The following is a 16,395-nucleotide window of genomic DNA, read 5'->3' on the forward strand; positions in this document are numbered from 1 at the left end:
TTAGTTTTTCAAATGCTGGTAGCAACAATTTGAGGCAAAAAACAGACATTTCATAATACAGGTGGATTTGTGTACTATGAGAATGAGTCTCCCCTACCTGATATTATTTCATGGGGAATAGTCAAACTGTGAGTCTTTAAAAACTCAACCCTTTCATAAAAATTGGCTATTCAGGAATTTTATCAAAATTTTGATAAATCACTTGTTAACATTGTTGTGAGAATAAGAAATACAAGTAAAAGTTATAGTACAGAGCTTACTACAGCCTCTTAAACATGGTAGATATTAAAATTAAGTTGTCCTTTTAATATCTTATTTATTTATCTACTTATTTATTTATTTGAGAGAGAGAGAGAGAGAGAGAGAGAGAGAGAATATGAATCTTAAAAGGAGGCTCCATGCTCAGTATGGAGCCCAATGCAGGACTTGATCCCACAACCTGGGATCATGACCTGAGCTGAAATCAAGAGTCAGATGCTTAACTGATTCAGTCAGCTAGGCACCTATTAATGTCCCTTTTAAGTATTTGTCACATCAAATATTTGAGATTACCCTATCTATTCAATCTAAAATCACTATGATTAACAAAAGTTATTTCCACCCGCTAAATTCTCAAAAAGTTTCATTTCTAACATTTTAGTTTTTGCCTACTGTTTAACAATATCATAAAATCTCCACTGTCTTTGCAGAAATATAATGTCTTCAAACCAGTTCTCGATAGCACCTTAGAAGGATGTAACTCTACCAGATCTCTTCCCAGATTTTTCAAATACTGGTAAAAATTGTAAACTTCTTATTAATGGAGGAATATTGTTACCACATGAAGTTATACTATTGAAGGCATACTATTACCACTGAAGTCACAAAACTCAAGAAAGCAAATTCTAAAAGTATCGAGGTAAGGACTAAGTTCAATCACCTCAGACTGCAGGTCCTACAAATAGGGCACTTGAACATGCACCTGTCTCAAGATGAGTACCCTTACCTGACCTCCCTCCCACAAAATTTTCATCCTACTCCTTTTCTTCTATAAAAATATGTTTCAATCATTCGGAAGATCTAATCTAATTTGTTACTAATCCCAAGTAAGTTTCTTGCCTAACATAACATAAAGCAAAACAAAAAAAACACATTGTTTAGTAAGAATAAAATATAAATATGTAAGTACAGTTAAATTTAGCTCACTCTAGATCAGAGATTGACAAACTTTTCCTGTAAATGGCTAGATGGTAAATTTTAGTCTCTGAAGGGTATAGATTTCTGGTGCATGTAGCTTAATTCTGTCATTGGAGCACAAAAGTAGCATAAGACAATTTCTAAAGAAGCATGGATGAGTGTCAATAAAACTTCATTTATGGATACTGATACTTGAATTTCATATAATCTTCATGTCCTGCTTTTCATTTTTATATTTTTCCCAACCAGAGTAGGCCAGATTTGGTCCATGGACTGTTGGTTGGTTTGCCAATGGTTTGCCATTTGGTCCATGGACCACAGTTTGCCAACCCTTGATCTAAAACTTTTTCCTGGAAATATATTTGTTTATAAAAAGGTGGGACGGTGTATGAAGGAAAGAAGTTGGCTTCTAAATTCTGTGATTTAGATCACTCACAAGAAGTTTCTCTCTCAACAGCTCAATATGGTTGACGTGCTACTCAGAAATGCCTCCCTTGCTATTATCTGACATCTATGACTGTGGGAAACCAGATTACTTTCCCCTTTTTGAGGCCTAACTACACTTAGATCTCTATGCATTATATCTCCATGCACAATAACTCCACTTAACTCAGTATATCACCACCAGTGTCCATTTAGACTCAATTTTAGATTGAGTCTCTTTTCATCAGTTTTATTTGTAAGGATTTATATTTTATTAATCTTATTCTTTCTTACAGGTCTTCCAAAGATCAAAAGCCAAATTTACCTTTTTTTAAAAGGGGGAGGGGGGGAACCACCCTCATTCTATCTTGCAACTACCATGTACATCCATTAAAACCCTTTTAAAAATCTAAGCTATATTATGGAATTTTAGTGTTCCTAATTTCCTATATTTCATAACATTTCACTATTTTATCATTACTCATAGTTACTCATCAGTGATTCCCAACTCTGCCAATATAGATTTAACTGACAAGAAAACAGAAAAATAATGAAATCACCAAAGTTCATACATGCAAGAGTTCAACACTCACATTTTAGTTTCTGTATGGCATTGCCCAAAGTGCTAAATCATCTTTCCAGAATGTATTAAAGAGTCGAGATAACATCTTTGTAGTCTGCTTTTAGTAGGGTTGCTTTATTGAGCAAATAAAAATCCCAGACACCTGATTAAATTTGAATTTCAGATTGAAAAAAAAAAAATAGGTTTCTAGTTTAGGTATGTCCCATGGAATATTTGGGATATACTTGACTACATTAGCCTCTAAAGATGGTGAAATTGATCTTTAAGTGAAACCTCAGACTAGAAGACTTTAGAAGCCCAAATATCAATGGGAATACTAATAATAAATTTCTATAGACAAAAAAGAAATATGGTGTTCAGGAATGACATCAGCATAAATACTGTACAACAAGAAACTGGACAGTCTCATTTTGTTAACAAAGTTCATAATAGTATTCTTTCATGTCTTCTAACGTTTGAACACAACTAACTTCTTAAAGAAAAAGGTTTTTTGAAAAGAGGTTATAGGAGTGCCTGGCTGGCTCAGTTAAGTGTGTGACTCTTGATCTCAGGGTCATGAGTTCAAGCCCCATGTTAGGTGTAGAGATTACCTATTTAAATAAATAAAACTTAGAAAAAAAAAAGAATAAAGAAGTTTTAGTAAATACTTGTTGAAATGTCTAGTAAATTTGTTCTACATTATTCCTGTATTTTTAACTTCTCTTAATTATTCATAAAAATGACTTAAAACATAAACAAATGCAAAGGATCTGAAGGACCCTGATGATAAACAGTGAGGACTCTTACTCTACTAGGTTCATTAAGGGTTAGGTACAACTAACAGGAACTTTACTGACCTTGGGAAACCCAGTCATAGTGGTCACCTAAAATATCTTTAGTATCAGCCATTACCAAGAAGACTTACCCTGTGTATTATTCACACTATCTCGGGACTATTTATCACTTTTTATCATGGTTCTTGAACCCCCTTCAAACTGCAAGATATTGACTGTGCACATAATCTAATCCAATCTACTTCTATAAAAAGACTTTCCAAAGCAACAGAAAAAATTATAAAACACAACTGATTTTACATAAAAGTGTAGACAAGGTGCTAGGAATGCTTCTCTGGAACTTTTTATCTTCTTTCAAGTTCATACCTCTACCTAAAAGCAACTGTGTTTGTGCTTCCAATCCTCTTCATGAACACAGCAGGAAGAGAGAGAGAGAGATCTATAGGGTCTCTCCTAGAGACAGAGTCTCCTGAGGTCTTTTCTCACCTTTATATGCTTGTAAGGTGGTGGCTTCTTGTCATTCTTTCGGTCTTCCTGCAGCTGTCTTAGCTCTTTTTGTGCCTTTAACTCCTCAAACCTTGCTGCAGCTTCTTGAAGAGCTAAGAAAACACACAGCACAAGTCACTTAATCTTAGGTGGACTTGTTCATTTTGCCTTTTTTTCCCCCTTTAAAGTTGGAGAAAATCCATGTCTTTTACACAAAACTCAACCAGCATTATATGGAAAATTAAGAAGTATATATGACTGCTATTTTCAAGTTAATTTATAGTTCCCAGGGTATTCAGATTTAGCATTAATACAAAACATAATCCACCATTAAATGGCACAATGCAGGCTACCACCTTCAGAGGAAAATTTAAAACAAAAACAAATCCAGCCAAATGATTTGAAAAAGCCCACAAATAACATCTCCTAACAACGAGACTGCATCTGTTCAGCAAAGTCACTGCCCTTCATTAAGCCAAATTCTTGCCTCAGTTCTGAACCTCTTGCCTCCAGAAACACTCCGTCTCTTTAGTGCCAAATAACATGCTACATTCCTTTGGAAGAAATTCAAAATTAAAGTTTTCCTCTCCTTCTTACCCAATTTTCTAGAGTACCTGTCCTATTCCTCTCCTAAGGCTCATTCTGTAAATATCAACTATTAGCTATAAAGATACAATAACAGATTTTCATAGCTGATTTGTATTCAAGTACTATACTTTCATATGCTTGAAAGAGTGTAATATCTTAGAAGTCCAACAAAATCTTAAGATTCTTTCTTTTTCCACGTAAAACTAATTTTTAATTCATTCTCCTTTTTTAGAATTCATTATTCCTGAACCAGGTTAAAAATTCTGAAAAGAATCCCAATTCTTTCCCCTCCTTCCTCTCTGCAGCTTTCCCCATATTCTGTTAGCTATTTAAAGAAAATATCCCCTTTGATCCACCCCTTTTTCTCCATTTCCCTGTCACCATCTAACAGAATTCGTGTTGCCCTGAATCCTCTTATTTTATAATCACTCCTTTCTTCATGCTATTATTCACCATGTCCTGCCTACTCTGTCTACTTAATGTCTATCCAAATACTCATCATCCTCTCCACCCCAGAGTCACTTCACTGTGACAGTCTTATCATCTCTGTTCAGAAGTACTGAAACAGCCATCTCACTAACATTCTGGCTATAGCCTCTCACGTTTATGGTCCTCAAGTTCTACTTAGACAAAAGTTTCTAAAAAGTCTGCTCTGACCATGTAACTTACCTACCTTTTCTGGCAAACAGCCCTGTGTTCCCCAACCCCATCTTCAACTGTACTGCATAGAGGTCACTAACTCAGTTTGTTAAAGATTTAATGTATACTTTCACATATGCTGTCTTGTTAACATTTTCACTGTTAATTTTTTTTTTTAAGTTTAAATGTTTGTTTATTTTTGAGACAGAGCAAGTGTTCTGGGGAAGGCAGAGAGAGATAGAGATAGAGAATCCCAAGCAGGCTCTGTGCTATCAGCACTGAACCCGACGTGGGGCTCAAACTCATGAACCTTGAGATCATGACCTGAGCTGAAATCAAGAGTCAGATGCTTAACTGACTGAGCCACCCAGGTGCCCCTAAAGTTTATTTTTAGAGGTGGGGAGGGGGTAGGGAGGGAGGGGAAGAAAGAGCATGCCTGGGGGGAGGGGCAGAGAGAGAGGGAGACAGAATCACTGAAAATTTGATGCAGGACTCAAACTCACGAACCGTGAGATCATGACCAAAGCTGAAGTTGGGACACTTAACCAACTGAGCCACCCAGGTGTCCCCCATTTGTTAACTTCTTTGCAGGCAGAGTAGGGCTTAAGAGTTTGGATTCTGGGGTCCAGTTGCTAGAGTTTGAAACCTTCCTCTATCACATATTGGCACTGGAACCTTGGGTAAGTAATTTTTACTTTTATGATCCTTAGTTTCCTCATCTATAAAATAAGGATAATAACATCTAACTTACAGGGGGTATCACAAGGACTTAAAGCAGAAAAAAACCTGAACAGGGTCTGGCAAACAATAAATGAGAACTATTATTATGGTTCGCTCTTCAAAGTCACTTGGAAAAAAACCATCCAGGACTTCTAACTTTGATCCCCAGCACAGTTATGCTTCCTCTTGGTCTGTTCCCATAGCACACCATGCACATTTTTGCCACAACACTCAAAGAATGGCATTTTGACTGCTTAGATCTCGAATTTGCCCATAAAAACGTGTATTCTTTGAAGGCAGAGGTACCCAGCCAGCCCAGGGTAGAGGCATAGAAAGAGCAGAATCCCAGAGCTTTAGTGGGCTCAGACTTGTGGTATTCCCTACAACTCGACCTTCTCCCCCAGCCTCCGTGGTGGCCAGCTCTATGCAGACAAAGATGTTGCTAAACTGGTCCCCGACCATCCAAGATTACAAGACTCAAGAGCCAAGCTCCTATAGTATTAATACTAACAGCTCATATTTGCACAGAAACGACATGGTCAACAGATAAGTGAGGACCCAATGAAATGACATGAGGCAAATGGAACCTTTGTGAAACTTGTTCCCTATGGACATCATTCTCATTCCTCATCAAGAAAGTTTTACCTGCTTACAATCTTATAAAGAATCTTCATCTAATCAAAAAGTTTCACTATTTTTTAATGTTTATTTTTTTAAACCTAAAGTTTATTTATTTATTTTGGGGGAGAGAGAGAGAGAGAGAGAGAGAGAGAGCCCAAGCTGGGGAGAGGCACAGAGAGAGGGAAAGAGAAAACTCTGTCAGCACAGAGCCCAACTTAGAGCTCAAATTCACCAACTGTGAGATCATGACCTAAGCTGCAACCAAGAGTCAGAAACTTAACAGACTGAGCCACCCAGATAACCCTTAAATGTTTATTTTTGAGACAGCACAAGTTGGGGAGGGGCAGAGAGAAGGGGACCAAGGGTTAAAAGTGGGCTACGAGCTGACAGCAGTGAGCCCAATGTGAGGCTTGAACTCATGAACTGCAAGATCATGACCTGAGCCAAAGTCGGAGGCTCAACCAACTGAGCCACCCAGGTGCCCCGAAAGTTTCACTTGTTTAGAATCTCCACCTCACCATGCAGATAAAATCTTACATATGTCAATGTCCAAATAAATTAAGAAATAAGAGATACTTATACTGTCTTTCAAAGGACAGCTAAAGGAAGAAAGTAATTATTGTTGATGGCATACCAACTCAACTATGTGCTCTATGGTTGATGTTTTTATTATCTCACTGAATTCTCAAAGCAACCTTTACTCATTATACAGTAAGAGAAAACTGAGGCTCATAGTTGATTCAACCCCTCCTAGCCCCAAATGTCCTCATTCCTTCACTACCAGGCCAGCTTAAAAAAAATCTCTTTTGATTCAGAACATTAATGCTTTCATTTTCAATATTTTCCTTTATTAACTTCTGGTGAATTTTATTTCTTCCCAACAAATCAAAAAAAAACAAAAAAACAAAAAAAACAAAAAACAAAAACCTTGTGGAACAAACAACTCTACTAGAGATTCTGACTCTTGTCTAACAAACTATACTGTTTATGCTATAAAATAGTTCCAAAGTTCCAGTACTTGATAAGATGCTGAGAAAACAGAACTGATAAAACACTTCCCTCAAGGGGCACCTGGGTGGCTCAGTTGGTTAAAGCGTTTCACTCTTGATTTCAGCTCAGGTCAAGATCTCAAGGTTCGTGGGATCAAGGCCCACATTGTGGGCTAACAGCACAGAGCCTACTTGGAATTTTCTCCGCCCCTCCCTCACTCAGGCTTTCTCTATCTCTCTTTCTTTCTCAAAAGTAAATAAATAAACCAAAAAAAACTCCCTCAAGGAAATTCTAGTTACCTAAAGGTTAGGCTAAAAATAATGAGCTATGTGGATCAAGTTCCCTGTAAAATCCTATAGCTGTAGCTACATAATGCCCCAGAGATCAGAACACAGCAGCTAATGGAATATATGTGAATTCTAACACATAACAGAACAAATACTTGGGTAACAGAGATCTGTGATGGCCTGAGAAACAAAAAGGATAAAGTTACCTTTTTTATATGTCCCATCCACTCCTTTGCCCATCTTATCCTTGCTGCTCACATCACCCTCCATATAGGGAAAGACTCGAGCCTGGTGTGTCCACAGATAGTCATTAGACCCGAAGAATAACACAGGGAACTCGCCAACATCATGTCTCATCTTATCAATATTGGAAGGTACAGCTCGAGGATGGCAGATCTCAGCTGGCCACCACCTGGGAAAGGTGAAAACAAGCAAGGAAACCTTTAGAAGGCTGCAGAATAATTAGGGAAACAAGCTACTTTTTAGGACAGGAATGAGGAATAACAAGGTCTATCCACATTAAAGTCCAACCTAGCCACTTTTACAATCTAACTAGAGAACAAACAAGTAGTATGTGCTGAAAACGCCCACCTTCATAGATATACTCACATATAAAGTTAGATTCAGTTATTCTAGTTTAAAGAATCTATAAAAGGAAACAATAATTTAACAAATAATAATTATCACATAGATATGAACAAAGCTTTTGACTATAATGTTCACTGAAGAATTATCTTTAAGAATGAAAACCTGGACAGCAATCTAAATGTTCAACAAGAAGGGAATGAATGATAAGGTAACTATGGCACATGATACAATGAAATACAATTTGGCTTTTAAAAAACTGTTAGGCATATAGAAAAATGACACCAAGAATTGACCCCTAAAATAAAAAAATAAAATAAAATAAAATAAAATAAAATAAAATAAAATAAAATAAAATACATGTAAATTAATACTTTACATGTCCACTTTAGGAAGACAATTTGGCATTAGTTATTTAAGGTGGAAACCCCTATCCTAGAAAAACTCCTGTGCATGTACACTAAGGAACACTGACAAACTGCTCCAAACAGGAAAATGGATAAATTAATTACACTATATCGGAAGTCTATATGAAAAAGAAATGGAGAACGGCAAAGTATGAACTAGAGCACTACACTAACCACTATAAATCTCAGGAGCATAATAGTGAATGAAAAAAGCAAGTAGCAGGAAAATATAGCATCAATTCCTTTACATAAAGGTCTAAAACGTGCAAAACAAAACATTATACATGTGTAAACATATAGTAACGCAAAGGAATAAAAAACACAAATATGTTGTATAGTCGTTACTGCTAGGAGTGGGGCAACAGTATATTCAGAAAGGGTCATGGAGGGAGCCTCAAGTACCAGCAATATGCTATTTCTTTAAATGGGAGGAACATACATAGGTATGTACTTATGTATGTATGTATCAGAAAGGTAAATTTCTGATTCTCTTAAATCATGCATGTTATGATATTCTTCTGTATATTCCATGATCAACAAAAATAATTAAAAAAAAGAAAAGACACAAAACTGGGTATAAACCATAAGGCTAATTATTTTGAGGGAACATGCATTGGTGTGTCTTCAAGTAAATATGCTAAAATATTAGCAATGTATCTTCCTTGTTATGGGTTTGTTTTCATTCATGAATTTTCCAGAGAATATGTATTATTCCTATAATCACAAAACAGAAAATGAGTTTTTTTCTTTTATAATGAAAAAATTAATGGGGGGTGCACCTTGCTTAATCAGAAAAATTTTAAAAAAAATTTAAAGAAAAAAAAAAGCTAAACACTGTATTTAAGATCCCAAGAAACAGAGGATGGTAAAAAAAAAAAAAAAAGAGTGTCAGTCTCCTTCATGCTCACTCACCTGTATCGTCCAACTTTTACCCAGACAATTTCCCTGTAATGGGGCTTTTTGCCTGCCTTACAATCATTGCAATACCAGTTTCCTTCAGGGATATCAATGTTCAGGCATTCACGATGAAAAGCAGCAGGGCAAGAATCACAGCACAGAAGGCTGCCTCCTGTGGGAATCAAAAAATCTGGCACTCAGAATCACAAGGCCGCATATCATGACCCATATGAAATAGCTTTTGCTCCTAACCAATTATTTATCTCTCAGCTAAGGACTTAGTAATTTATCCAGAAAGGATTTTCTACAAGAGCATTTATTCCCTCTCCAATATTCCTGTGAACCACAACCTTGGGGGTTTGTTAGATTCACAACAAATAAATATGAGATCTTACTGGCAAAATGAGGTTAGGGCAATGAGGTCAGAAATCAACCTCTAGGGTGCCTGGCTGGCTCAGTCGGTTGAGCAGCCGACTTTGGCTCAGGTCATGATCTCACGGTTCATGACTTTGAGACCCATGTTGGGCTCTGTGCTGACGGCCTGGAGCCTGCTTCGGATTATGTGTCTCCCTCTCTCTCTATCCCTCCCTTGCTCACGCTCTGTCTCTCTTTCTCAAAAATAAACATTTAAAAAAAAGTTAAAAAAAATCAACTTCTAAAAATATATACATGCACACATATTTATTTCTTTCTCTTCACACACCAGAGACACACCAAATAAAAAGGATACCAGTGACACACAATGACCAGAGTATGAAGAGCACAAATTTTAAGTGATGTCAATTTTGAGCACCAAGATCATATGACCTTAGGGAATTCACTTTTCTTGCTAAGGTATCATTTCCTCAGTGATGTTTTCCACAATCACATCTATTTGAAGACTAGATAAGTGAAAAAATGGCCCAGTAGTGTCTGACACATACACAGTCTCCATATGGTCAGTTCCTTCCCTCTTTTGAAATTACTCTTTAATCATTTTTATGTTTGGTACTCTGACACCTATGGGCTCTTTTCAGAGTAACATTTATAAATGCATAAACCTAACATATAGATTGGAAAGACAATGTTACATTAAGATATAATTATCAAAATGTTAGAACAAAAAATTATGTTTCTTTGTAATGCAAAAATAAGATCTAGCAGTAGCAATGACTGCAAAATACTTTAAGATATCTACAACAAATGAAATACCTATGATTTTCACAATTGACAAAAAAGTCACAGGTACTAAAGTGATTTGTTGCCCTAAAATTCAGTTAAATGTATGTTCTCCCTTCTCCATTGAGGTTTTCAGACACCAGGATAATTACATATATTGCAATGACAAGGAATTTTCACTTCCTAAAGATTTTCACTTAAAGTGATTCAATTTATATGTCTGAAGCTGAAATCCTCATGGTTACAGACTGTAAAGAATTTCAGGTAAAGAGGAATCATATTTAGGGAATATAATAAATACCTTAAGGCCACAAATGAGCATGCTTCAAACATGCTAGACTCAAACATGTAACTCCAAGTCTTGTCCTGAAGAGTTAGTGAGGGTAAAGCCTTAGCAAAATATATGTTCGTGTCTAGCAGGTCTCAGGCTTTCTGGCCTCATGACAACTTTATATTCTTGGAGATCCCAAAATAAATTTTGTTTATGTAAGCTAAAAACATGTATATTTACTAAACAGAAATCAAAATTAAGAAAATTTTTAAATATTTACTAATTCACTTAAAAATATCAAATTCTATTAATATAAATTTTGTAAAAAAAATATTTTCCAAAATAAATGTTAATGGGGCTCAGTGTTTCACATTTTTACAAATATTTTAAACTGAATTCATTGCAATACGCTGTTTGGTTGAGGCACATGAAGAAAATCTGTTCTTTCTCAGATAAATACTTATAAAAAAGGACTATTTTAGTAACTTGTTCAAGACGTATACAAATTCCTTCTTTGATACTATCTATACACTAAAACTCCACAGGGTAGACTTTAGTTGCAATGTCAAATCTGAAATAATTTCAATAAACTTTTAGTACTACTACATTAAAATTCATTGATCTGTCTTGCACTTTGAATGGATCTTTTATATATGCATGGTTTTTAACGTTTTAATGTGCACATTGCACATTGGTCATATGGAAAATACTAGTTTGCTGAATTAGGTAGATCTTCCAAATGTTGATCTATTTCATTATATACTATTATAATATCAGTTATTCATATCATGAGGGTTTCACAATAATACTAAAAAGCTGTTAAGCTTCAGGGTGATAGTTACCAGTTTTCCAAATTCTAATTTTCACTTAAGAGCTCAAGTTTTATCACTGGCAACGACTTCTGTTTGTGTGTTTTCCTTGAAAACAGGCTCACTTTTATCCATTTTCAAGAAAATGTCTGACGAATATCCAAGTGTGAAGAGCCATGGTTTGTCACAGTAATTCTTACAACTACAACTGGCATTCCATGAACAAGGCAGCTAGTTCAGACTGCAACTCAATTGCATGAGTGCTTTAACTTAAGATAACCATCAGTATACAAAAGAACCACTTTATATGCACTTCCCATTTTATAATACAGAATATTAAAAACAATGTTCACCTGAGGATTGATATTTAATAAAATTAATGATTATTATATAAGAATAGTCTTGTGTGAAACTTTTTTTAAAAAAACCGAGAGTGTGTGGTGACACAGAACACAAGGGACTGCTTCTACTTATATGGTTTAGAGCCACTGCCTTGATTTCTATTAGGTGCAGCAGTTTTACCCACCACTAGTTTTGAACCATCAGTGTAAATGTCAACAAATTATAAATGGCAAGTAGTATCTTACTATTATTATTATGAAAAGAGTTATGATTTCATGGAAGCCTCTGAAAGGGCCTACACTTTGAAAGCTGCTACTGTTGCAGCTACTAAGTTTTCTCGGAAACTCAGTTACCATTATGTATATCCATTAATGGATTCAGTAGCTTTTCAGTTAGGATGCTCCATGTTAGGAATGCTATCACATGGGCACTCTCGCTTTTATTCATTTCATCCCATTCTGGAGTTAGAAATGGTCTAATGTTGAAACTGTTTCATCGTCCCATCTCCAAAAAATGTGGAAAACTTTTGGAGCCTACACTTCAGCCTCCCAGACACCTGTTTTTATTCTAAGAGTAGAATTACAGAATGTTGTATTTAAAGTTTATTTATTTTGAGAGAGACTAAGCAAGTGGGAGAGGGCGGGGGGGGGGGGGGAGAGGGGGAGAGGGAGAGAGGGAGAGAGGGAGGGAGGGAGGGAGGGGGAGGGAGGGGGAGGGAGGGGGAGGGAGAGAGAGGGAGAAGGAGGGGGGAGGAGGGGAGGGGGGGGGGGAGAGAGAGAGAGAGAGAGAGAGAGAGAGAGAGAGAGAGAGAGAGAGGGAGAGAGAGAGAATCCCAAGCAAGCTCCACGCTTTCAGTGTAGAGTCCGATGTGGGGCTCCATCCCATGAACTGTGAGATCGTGGTGTGAGCCGACATCAAGAGTCGGATGCTTAACTGACTGAGCCACCTGGGTGCCCCCAGAATGTTATATTTAAAAGCTATTAAATACCAAACTCTTGTCTTTAACTTTCTTCTAAACAAAAGAAGAGTGGTATAATAAATAGGCAGCAGTGTTCACAAGACAGTGTTTATAAGGAGCAGGTATTAGAAGAACAAAAAGAATGTCCTCTTTGTGAATTAAAACATCTCTACCCCAAAGGCTTCCCTCTTTATCCATAAGTGCACTTAACGTGCTTTTTGTTTATTCTATATTAGCAGCATAGAATGGTTTGAGGATACAAACCATGTCCTCTAAGTGTATCTTTTCCTAAAATTGTCATGTTACATGAATCTTCTAAGAGCACAAAAAAAGTCCAAATTGACCACTTCAATCATATAAAGCAGTTGAAAAACCTTCTTCTATGACTTTAGCACTATTTAGTATATCCAAATTTCTCAAGAGGGATGTTCATTCAATTAGACATACTGACTTTTTAAATGAGTCCCTCAGAATGTTCATAACCAGCCAAGTTTTCATGAAATTGCATAGCCAATAAGTATTAAAAAAACAGAAAAGTGAGAGAAATTGTTCCCCCTAAATTACTAATCAATAAAATTTAGTCAATATGAAAAGTAATGAAGAAACTACATGAGAACTGGTGTCACCATCAACACCAGAAAAAACAGTGAAGCAATGTCCACAACAGTCTTAGAAAAAGAACACATATCCTGTTTTATAGTAACCCAACACATGCTTCTAGTATAGAGGCAAATGATGGATAGCCTCAAGCAGAGAAATAAGCACCTCTGGGTGCTTCCTAGAAGTTCAGTCAACCAAGAGAAAAATTAAAATAAGGAAATCAGAATTATAAGCACCATAGTAAATAGAGTAGTGATGATTACTAAACCATCCACTTACAATAACTAGCAAAAATCAGGCTGTGAGGAATTGAAAGAAAATGTAGAAGCTTAACACTATCAAAGAAGTATGTTTTAAGTTGAAGAAAAAAAATATATAAAGATATAAAATTTATTTTTCTTCCACTTTAGAAGAACTTTTAGGAATACCTCTAATAGTTAAGAAATACTTAATAGATGTTCATAAATTCCTTCACTTTCCTTTTATATTCATGAATAAACGATTTAACAAAAAAGAAACACAATTGTACAATATAATACCATCTTCTAGAACTATTTCTATCTAGATATATACCCCTGCTATCTGCTTATGTGCACAAATGTCTTATGTAGTATCACTTAAAATTAAGTAATGATTTTTTCTGATGGTGGAACTTGGGACGATTTGGGATTATTTATTTATTAATTATTATTCCTTACCTCCAGTTTATTTAACATATAACATTGTATATAAAGTGTACAACATAATGACTAGATGTATATACTGTGAAATGATTGCCCAACTAAGGTTAGGTAACATATCAAACATCTCACATAATTATAATTTTTTCTTTTTGGTGGTAGTGAGAACTTTTAAGACCTACTCTCTTTAGCAACTTGCAAATATGCAATACAGTATTAGTCACTATAATTACCGTGGTGTACATTAAGTCCACAAACTTACCAATCTTCTAACTGGAAGTTTGTACTGTTTGATCACATTCCCCCATTTTCCAAGGGTGATTCTATTTCCTTTCCCTTATCTTTCTCTTTGTTTCATTTATCATTTTAATGAAAATAAGGTCATTATTCAAAATAACAAAATAAAACCTCTCCCTTATCAGGGGAAAAAAAAACAAGTTTAAAAGTTCTGCTATGTTATCCTAAGTTCAAGACACTACATCCCAATATTTTCTCTACTAACAATGTGAAGAAAATGATTTTTGTTGCACTTAAAATATTGTATTAACCTCTTTTTAGACTATTCATACATTAAGCAGTCATGTCTTACCTTCTGAGCATACAAAACACCAGCTAACGTTAACATGCTCATGATTTCGGCAGCCCCGCCGAGGTGTAAAGTGATTAGGGCAGATGATACTATTAGATGCAAGGATCTTGGACCCAGCAGCCAGGCAAAAGTCATTGGCATGGTATGCCACAGGGCAGCGGACACAGCGCATCAGACGACCTAAAATTATAAGCAGGAAAACCAGAGTAGCAGACAAAAAACAAAGAGATTAAATATAAAACAACACGAGTTACTGAAATCTTTGTCAGCACTGAGAAAATGTCACTAATAGAAGGAAACACTACTAGGACAAGGGATGATACAACACATAATTCACTATGAAAAGCTCAGATGGGAGCTATGTGATAAGTTGCCACAAAGAGTCAGATCTCACGACTATTAAGTGAGCCTGCCTCACCAAGAAAAACCCTATATAATCCATTGCCTAGACTCCTAGGAAACCTGGAATCAGCCTCAGACTAAATAGAAGGGATGTGCACAATCAGAAAGAAGGCCAGCTGGGAGAGAGAAAGACTAATAAATAATATTGCTTGGTACTATGTGATTCTTAAAGCCGGAACTTTTAGGTGAATGAACCCCTTCCAGATAAAATATGTCCTCTAACATGTATCACACCAAATAGAAACCATTACCAAATCATCTAAATGTAATCTACAATAGCAACTAAAAATGGGAAGGTAAACTGATGGTTAAACTGTAATTTTGATCAAGCAAGTTAAATTACTGTACTTAAGAGTGAGGAGATCTATAAGTCCAAGGAATCATATTACAAAAGGTACTGCCAGTCTAATTAAAAGCAAAGGCAAAACACTGCTACGTTTTTCCTCCTCAATCCCCTATGGGAGAAATGAGGGCTCTGTGGGCACACAAGAATTTAATAGTAGAGACACAATATTTGGCTTGGGAAAACTAGTAAGAGACCCTATTATTATTTAACAGAAATAAATGACTGTTTTCCCAATGAGAATAGACCTAAAAACTTGAATTTACCTGGAACTATAGGCAGTTTTGGAAACTTTAGCTCTCAATCTAACTATAATGCAGGAAAGAGGTTTTAGGATAGAAGTTTCCATTTAAAAAAAAATAAACCAACACAAAACAAAAACCTCAATTCTACCCTAAATTCATGTTTGAATGATATCACATCTGACAACCATAGATATAAAGGGTCCATAGGAAATGAATAATACACTTTGGTCTAATGGAGTAGGGGGAGAAAGGCATGTAGCACAATATTTTCTCAAACTAAGAAATCGAAATATTTCAAACCACCACATAACATTAGGGCTCCACAGAATACAATGTGGGAACTGCTAGACTAGTCCATTATTCTCCTCTCTCTCACATAAAATGCTGACACTCTTGACAAAAGCTAGAGAGGCCACGAAGAGATGCCAGATAGCACCTGGAAATACACATTGCCAATGAAAGCGAGGTTCTACAATTAGACTGGTCCATGTGAGAAACTCATACCTTTAGATGCAGAAACACTGGCTGGATTAGCAGCATGGCAGGTTATACAGATGTGGAGGGAGCACCGGAAGCCCTTGTTCTGCATAACAGTGGGTGGATACTTCTGGACACACTCTTCATGGTAAAACTTTCCACACAAGGGCAAAAGGCACCTTTTAACATCTTCCCCACTCTGCTTACAAACAAAACAGGTATGGATTCCTGGGAAACCGAAATAAAGTAATAAATTAACACCAATTTAAGAGTTCATCCAATGCTAAAGCATTAGATGAAAGTTTGTAAGTACACAATTCTGTACGAAGTTCCAATATGGGGTGTG

General features: G+C 36.1%; 1 protein-coding gene across 4 annotated transcripts in view; it reads right to left on the reverse strand.

Annotated features, from left to right (window-relative positions):
- NSD1 (nuclear receptor binding SET domain protein 1) overlaps positions 1-16,395 on the reverse strand; it is a 141,337-nt gene that overhangs the window by 12,553 nt on the left and 112,389 nt on the right. For all 4 annotated transcript variants that reach the window (XM_042991658.1, XM_042991648.1, XM_007085531.3 and 1 more), the window contains 5 exons: positions 16,077-16,277; positions 14,583-14,762; positions 9,191-9,347; positions 7,493-7,698; positions 3,442-3,554 (listed from right to left, as the gene is read on the reverse strand). In XM_042991658.1, coding sequence (XP_042847592.1) covers positions 3,442-3,554; positions 7,493-7,698; positions 9,191-9,347; positions 14,583-14,762; positions 16,077-16,277 — 857 coding nt within the window. The remainder of the gene's footprint in view (positions 1-3,441; positions 3,555-7,492; positions 7,699-9,190; positions 9,348-14,582; positions 14,763-16,076; positions 16,278-16,395) is intronic.

Source organism: Panthera tigris, chromosome A1 (genome assembly GCF_018350195.1).
Source record: "Panthera tigris isolate Pti1 chromosome A1, P.tigris_Pti1_mat1.1, whole genome shotgun sequence".
Lineage (NCBI taxonomy): Eukaryota > Metazoa > Chordata > Mammalia > Carnivora > Felidae > Panthera > Panthera tigris.